The sequence below is a fragment of the Gavia stellata genome, chromosome 30, assembly GCF_030936135.1.
Source record: "Gavia stellata isolate bGavSte3 chromosome 30, bGavSte3.hap2, whole genome shotgun sequence".
Taxonomy (NCBI): Eukaryota; Metazoa; Chordata; class Aves; order Gaviiformes; family Gaviidae; genus Gavia; species Gavia stellata.
Window position 1 is genome coordinate 7,647,141 of NC_082623.1, and position 7,812 is coordinate 7,654,952.

General features: G+C 39.6%; 1 protein-coding gene across 1 annotated transcript; it reads left to right on the forward strand.

Moving 5' to 3' along the window:
• Window positions 1-1,064: 1,064 nt before the first annotated feature.
• LOC104251948 (bile acid receptor) lies at window positions 1,065-7,723 on the forward strand. The gene is made up of 10 exons (XM_059831242.1): window positions 1,065-1,155; window positions 2,340-2,705; window positions 3,338-3,478; window positions 4,122-4,261; window positions 4,351-4,455; window positions 4,553-4,652; window positions 5,779-5,907; window positions 6,425-6,541; window positions 7,144-7,257; window positions 7,485-7,723. Exons 1-10 carry the CDS (start codon window positions 1,065-1,067, stop codon window positions 7,721-7,723), a joined length of 1,542 nt encoding a protein of 513 aa, XP_059687225.1.
• Window positions 7,724-7,812: the final 89 nt, after the last annotated feature.

The window sequence follows — 7,812 nt, forward strand, 5'->3', positions numbered from 1 at the left end:
GACAAGGGGGCAAGGAAAATATTTCCTACTTCTCTAACGGCTAGTCCATTACCACTCAATTGCTAAGCAATACCAGAGATTGTCTATACACATATGTAAACTCAAAGCCAGCTGATGCTAGAGTCCATGTAGACATTTTTTCTAAAACGCTTTCAAGAATTTTTAGAACACACTTTTTCAGAACTTCTCCATAAAATGAAATTACTGAAAAATAAGGAAAGTTTTGAACTCAAAGCACAATAGCTATTCTGTACCAACTGTGTCACTGTGAGCTCTCAGTACACTTTGTTATGGTGAACATCAAAGCATCCAACCAGGAGCCCAGGCTCCTTCAATAATCAAGGGACAGAGAAAAGCTCTCTAGAGGGCAATACATCCTATATGAGATTGATTTTTTCGGTTTTCACAGGATACTTTGTACTCTTAAAGGAATACAGGCTCTTAAATTTGGAACCTCATGTAAATTAGGCAGTGCTTAAGCGGGGCAAAGCTGCCTCTTACTGCATAAAACAGTATTTACATGGGGAAGAAGAGATATTCTATGCTGGCCCTTCTAGGCTATTTTCCTATATTCACTTGCTTCAAATCTGCATAAAAAGTGAATGAAGCAAATTCACTAGAAGCCCATCTTCGTACAGAAACCACATCCACATTAATCCAAATGCCCTAACTCTGAAAGCAAGTTTTTTCTATCCAGTGAAGATCCTTTTACTCTCTTCCTGAACTAGAGAATTTACCAATCATTAATCTGATTCCCCCACATGGTTTTGTGTAAAATTAGGAGCAAAACAGTTCTAAATATAACTTGGAGATTTAGGAATGGACTCTATCCTGAATCCATACTATTAGGACAATCAAATGTTTTGCAGCTTCATTGAAAGTATTATGTGACTTCGCACATACCTCTGATTTTCTTATGATCTGCAAAGTTTTTAATATTCTGGAGCTTTCTGGGTTTAGCTCTGTAGCTAAACCTACCCAGCAATTCTTTCTCACGTGATGTTTCTCTTACTTTCACATTTCTCTAGGTTGCCTTCTTAAAAGTCTATCACATAGCAAAGTGGATGAAACAGTGCAGTTGGGAGCAGAATATGGCAAATACATTTGTCACTGTACCTGATGGGTATTGTCTTCCCGAGCCCATACAGTATTATGGTGAGTAAACCAAAATTTTTATATTATGAAAAAGCAGTATAGCAAAATTAACATCTGTGGAAATTCCCGTTATTGTCTTCATTTTAATTTATTCTTACAAGCTCTTAGAAGCTACACATTTGACTATCAAGCCGATACTGAAAGTGTATTGAAATACACGAGCATGTGCTCATACAGATTTTTGTACACAATCTGATTATGCTGACTGATCATTTCATATAAACATTACTGGTGCTGTCTCCCTTTGACCTGCATGAAGAAGATACAGGTTTTATTACAGTATTCCAGAGATGTTATAAATAGATAATAGTTATTCTATATCTTGTAGAACTATAACCGCAATAACTAATTTGCTTCTGGATGAGTAAAAGCGGGACCCAAAGCCCATTAAGAAGAAAAAGACCTCCAAAGTGCTTAAAAAAAATACTTTCCAATTTGTTTTTACAGAAGAATGAAACATGATGCATGTTGCACAAGCTTTCTTCAATACAGCTGTGTACATTCAAGGGGGGTTGGATAAAATTAAAACTCTACAGACAGAAAGGCAGGAAGAAGCTCTCTTCATAATTCTGTACAAAACATTTTGCTAAAATGAAATGCTGTGACTATAAAAGATTATATGTGGAAAAATACTAAATACAACAAGCCTCTGCTTTTTACTCAACTGAATTTCAACTTTAAGACTCTTGTCACAGTAATTTTTATTAATCTATAATTTCTGCACCATCTTTCTCAGTACTCTTGTTGTGCGACATTTTCAAAATTATGCCTGAAATATGTATCAATAATAAACATTTTACTCATTAAAAATTCACTTACTTATGGGAAAATATTTTCTGTAATGTGGAAAACTAATAAAAACAACCTTTAAATGCAAAATCAAAAGCTAGCTATATCATCTGTTGGCAAGTGATATTCAATTATGTACTAACAAGAATCCGGTGGCACCCACATCACATTGTCCAAACTGTTACCAAGCCATTTTCACTACATCGAAGATTTTACTCAAAAACATCACAGGTAGCACATTTAAAAAGAATGTGTCAGACTGCCCTTCTGAAAATGTGTTCCCCTAAGATTTATGATTAAATATTTAATCTATAAAACATTTTAGAACTTTCAAGTAGCTGATGTCGAGATATTCTTCAGGTTTTTATTTCATTTTCAATTCCTTCTGTATCTAGATGTTTTACCGGAACACATCAACTATCAGCTGCAAGACACCGATTTTCAGACTGCACCTTACTGCCAATACTCAACAGTTCAAATTCCTCCTCCAGTATTACAGTCACAACCTTCTCAGTCCCAATACAGCACATACGGCCTGGACTCTCAGTACAGTGATGGGCAGTGTATCATCAGCAGCTGTGAATTAAGCAAACCCCCTTTCATGGTTCCCCACATTGATGACGGTGGATACCAAGGACTGAAACGGCCAAGAGTAAACCACTCTTCTTTGAGGCTGAAGGGACAGGAGGAGCTGTGTGTTGTGTGTGGTGACAAGGCCTCGGGCTATCACTACAATGCACTTACCTGCGAAGGCTGTAAAGGTAAGAGGACAACAGGCTGATCTCTCTCTTACCCAGGACCATGGCCCCGCAGTGCTCAACATCATGTTCCACATCTGTGATTTAAGCGAACAGATTTCATTATTTTTTAAGTTGACGTTTCTACAGAGGATTGTAATTTGTCTAAGGAACCCTTTATCTAGCACGCTTACTCCAGATTCACATTTTTGTAACATTTTTTGAAGAAATGCTTTCACACCATGTATTTAATATGAGCATTTCATGGAACTGATTTTCACATTGATTATTCACTAGAATAGTGTCTGTTGAAGCAGGTGCTGATTTTCTCATTACCATTTATTATAGATTTACTTCAGTGTTATTAATTTTACTTATTAAAATTAAATAAAAACAAGTAATAATTACTTGCTACTTATATTTTAACTTGCTATATGGGAGCTGTCTTGATCAGGGAAGGAAAACAGCGATTAATATTAGTCAGAAAGAACAAGACATAACTACGTTGTTAGAAAGCAAATTTAAAATAAAGGTAGTGTTTCCATTATAAAAAAAAAAAACAAACAAAAAACCCCAAAAGACACTTTAATTCTTTAAATCATTATGAGATAAAGCTCCTTAGATTCCTTCAGTCATAACCCGATCCTTGTCTGTAGGCTTCTTTCGACGTAGCATAACCAAAAATGCAGTATATCGATGCAAGAATGGTGGTCATTGTGAAATGGACATGTACATGCGAAGGAAGTGTCAGGAATGTCGCTTGAAGAAGTGTAAAGCTGTGGGAATGCTAGCAGAATGTAAGTGCTCCTTCCATGCTGGCTACTTTACTAATCAACTCGGATAAAACCTTTTCCAAAGTCAATCCCTTCTCCTCATTAGAGCTAAATGGTATTGGTCTAAACTTCACTTAGATGTAGAAGAACTTAACTTTGGAGACTGTAGGACCTGTAGCATCCTCGTCTGCAGAAACCACCAATGTATCTATCTCCTCAACTTCTCAAGTGAAGTACCTCCTGAAGTTAAGAGGACTGCTGTTCAAAGACATTACAAGAAAAAAAAAAGTACTAACAAGACACAGCTAAATATCCTGAACCTTGACAGGACAGCAGTAAGCATATCAGATGTGCTTTTGTGTTTGGGGAAAAAAAAAAATTAAAAAATTGCACAATATTTTTTCAAGGAAAATTCTCACACTTGTATGTCGCAGAGCCACAAGCAAGATAACATAAGAAGACTGCAAACACTCAGGCCTTTGGTGGCTACTGAACACTAACTCCCCTAATGAATAACACATTGCCATATTCTCTAGGAAGCATAGTTCCTTATAGGTGACGGCTCCTGTGATGCAAGACTTGTGTTATCTATAATAATAGAAGTGATTATTTCAAATTGTAATTATTTGAAAATATATGTATTGATACACACTTCCATGCCTCACAGGTTTGCTGACTGAAGTACAGTGCAAGTCAAAGCGACTCAGGAAGAATTTCAAACAACAGAGCAGTTTTCTTTGCAACATAAAACTGGAAGACGAGGGACTGAATAGTAAGCACGTATCATCTACAACAAGATCTGGAAAAGTGAGATATTTTTCTATTTAAAATATCTCTTTTTATCGCTTATTTTTGCCCCAAGTCATTGTCACTTGATTGGTCTATTTTTTTAACAGATCCCAGAGAAGATGGAACTTACTCCAGGGGAACATCAGCTTCTTGACCACATTGTAGCAGCACACCAAAAATACACAATTCCCCTCGAGGAAGCAAAGAAGTTTGTATGTATACAGAACAAACAGCCTGCATTGCTAAGTTAATATTATCCTAAGCACCGTGTATTGGTTATATCAGGTGTCTAAATGCTCTTTCATGCAGCTACAAGAAACTGCAAGTCCCGAGGAAAGCTTTCTCCGTCTCTCTGAGACAGCAGTTGTCCATGTACAAGTGTTAGTGGATTTCACAAAAAAACTTCCAGGTAAGTTCCTTCCTTTGCAAAATGTTACAGAATAGTGTGACTCTTCTTTTTTTAAGAGGCAGAAACCATACTGATGGCATGAATCAGAAAAAAACCACAGGCTTTAAGAAAACTCTCATTCAACTATTTTATCTTCCAACTCTAACGATCAGGATTACCATTTACTTGTCATAAGGACAAGTTAGAAGCATTCACTTCAACAGCTTGCTATGATTACATTTCTTTTTCATTTCTGACATAGAGACATTTTCTGAAAGTACCTGGACTTTAAAATGCCATCACGAGTGAAATACTATTTTAACACATTCTCTGAAATCCAGTTCAGTTTGCAATTTATTACAGTCATCAACTAAAAAACCAGATGTTCTTTCAAAGGAAGAGGCAGCATGGAAGGGACTAACCAGGTGCTCCTACTCATGTTTTCCTTTAATAAAGAACAAAGGAACATGCAATTAAATTCACTACATTTCAATGTAAAGTTGACAAAATAACATTTGACAGGGAGGGTGATAGTTTTTTCATTACTCTTTAAGTTGTAAAACTTATTGACAAAAGTCAATCAACATGTCTAAAGCAGATATTTGATGTAATTTAGCACTGCTATGGAACAGATCTGAAAAAAAGGATGAGCTGTTTGTTTTCTTACATTACATATCCTGCTTTGATCAGGATTAAGAAAAGAAACAATAAAGTTCCTTTGCTCTTGAATTATAAGTGCAGATAATGAGTTTGTAAAAAGATGAACACAATTTTTAAAAAGATGAGGTATCAACGAATAAAGAGAATATCCACAGTCAGTAATCAATATAGGAAATTTAGGTCATGTGATATAAATCAGATAGTAAGAAGAAATTTTCAGTAGTCTTGCTTAGTCCCAAAATTTCTACCTGTATCTTCCTGTGAATCTTCTAACACTGGACACTGACAACTGCACTTTTTTTTTTTTCCTTCCTAACTTGCAAACTAGCAAGAAAGATCCCAATAGTCTTTGGTACATGCATCTTTTAACTATGGCTCCTCCTTTCCAGTAAAGGCATTTATTAACAAATCATTTTATCAACTCATGTTAGGGGCTTAAATGCAGCCGCAGCCTTCCTTGATTCTTAACACGTATATTTTTCTGCAGGATTTGAAAGTTTAGCTAGCGAAGATCAGATCGCGCTGCTAAAAGGGTCAACAATAGAGGCAATGTTTTTACGTTCAGCCCAAATATATAACCAAAGAATTAGTGAATGCCAACCATCAACAAGTGAAAGTAAGTTTGACTAACAGGCTTTCTATTACCACCAGTAGGAGGTTCCACCATTTTGAAACAACTTCCATTCATTTTAATTCACTTACTCTCAAATAATTTCCTGTTCAAGCATAGTGGTACTTAGAATAGTACCGGTAATGCCCACATACCTTCTATAGGCTTTTTTTTTTTTTTCCAAAGAGTGTACCAAAAAAATAAAAATAAATGGATCTCTGTTTTCCTCCCATTGGTTCCAAACAAAGAGCAGCATTTTTGAGGCTTGCACAAATTGGGGGGGGGGTGGTGGATAACATTAGCTATATTAATGAGATACTGTGTCAAGTTTAACACAGAGACTTTGACCACCAATAATGCAACAAATGAACTCGGTGCTGGATGCCAAAAAGAACAATTTTTTCTACCTGCATGGATCTGGTAAAAATTCACACATTTTGAGGTATTTATCTGCAAAGCAGATGCAGACAAAATTTAAAGTCACATTAAGCTTGGTTGGGAACTGTCATCTCCCTTGTTCCAGGTCACGTAAGACTTTCTGATCATGGGACATGTTGTCACATTCAAAACCTTGATAAAAACATTTATTCCGTGGAAATGTCTCACAATGAAGAGAGTCCAACTTCCACTACTACCACAGGTAACGGAGGCCTCAGAATCAAAATACTTGGGAATGTTTTGCTTTGCTGGCCCTGTTCTCAATCACACTGTGCGACCCTGTCGGCGTGGCCGCTGCTCCTTCTCCTTCTCCTCTTCTCTTCTCTTCTCTTCTCTTCTCTTCTCTTCTCTTCTCTTCTCTTCTCTTCTCTTCTCTTCTCTTCTCTTCTCTTCTCTTCTCTTCTCTTCTCTTCTCTTCTCTTCTCTTCTCTTCTCTTCTCTTCTCTTCTCTTCTCTTCTCTTCTCTTCTCTTCTCTTCTCTTCTCTTCTTTCCTCTCCCCTCCCTCGAGCTGCTCCGTTACACGGCGCAGGCATTACATCCTCCTGGAAGGAAGAGGCGGTGTTCACCTTTCGTATCTCCTAGGATAAAGCCTTGAGCTCTATGTATCAAACGCTCCACGGTACAGCTGCAATACAACTTTTGTTACTGCTTTAGAAATTAGCATTGTTCTCACGAAGCTGGCTAACTATTCCATGCAGTGGAACAGCCTGGAGCCGTAAAAGATTAGGACAGAGCTGATGCGTAATAGCAGTGCCCATTCCTGCACTGAAGTAACGTTCTGATAATTTTATTTCATTTTCAAGGTATAACCGAGGAGTTTATTACCGCACTGTTTTACTTCTACAGAAGCATGGGGGAACTGAAAGTGACTGAGACCGAATATGCCCTGCTTGTAGCAACAACTGTGTTTTTTTCAGGTAAACTGGGCGGCGGCTAGCTCTTACGCGTGTTACAACGAGCTTTCGCTTGCCCCGGGCGCTGCCCGCCTCCACCCACCGAGCCCTCAGGGGCGGCAGCACATCACGCTCCCGCCCGCCGCCCCCCGCGCCCCCGCCCGCCCAACGGCCCCGCGCGCTCCCGCGGCCCCGCGCGCTCCCGCGGCGCCGCCGCTCGCTAACCGCGCTCTCCCGCCGCGCTCCCCCAGACCGCCCGCTCCTGAGGAACAAGCGGCACGTGGAGGAGCTGCAGGAGCCGCTCCTCGGCATCCTCTACAAGTACTCGAAGATCCACCACCCGGAGGACCCCCAGCATTTCGCCCGCCTTATCGGGCGCCTCACGGAACTGCGCACCCTCAACCACAGCCACGCGGAGGTGCTGGTGACGTGGAGGACGAAGGACCCGCGGCTGACCTCCCTGCTCTGCGAGATCTGGGACCTGCACTAGGCGGCGCCGGCCCCCGCGGCGATGCGGCGCCGTGACAGAACCGCGCTCTCCTGAGCATCGCTGCTCCGCCTCGCGCAGCCCGGCGCGCG

Excerpts from the sequence above, each read along its gene's own strand:
- LOC104251948 (XM_059831242.1), top strand. The coding sequence starts at position 1,065 with ATGAAACAGTGCAGTTGGGAGCAGAATATGGCAAATACATTTGTCACT. Across the intron at positions 2,706-3,337 it reads TACCTGCGAAGGCTGTAAAG|GCTTCTTTCGACGTAGCATA; the intron begins GTAAGAGGACAA and ends CCTTGTCTGTAG. Across the intron at positions 5,908-6,424 it reads CCAACCATCAACAAGTGAAA|GTCACGTAAGACTTTCTGAT; the intron begins GTAAGTTTGACT and ends CCCTTGTTCCAG.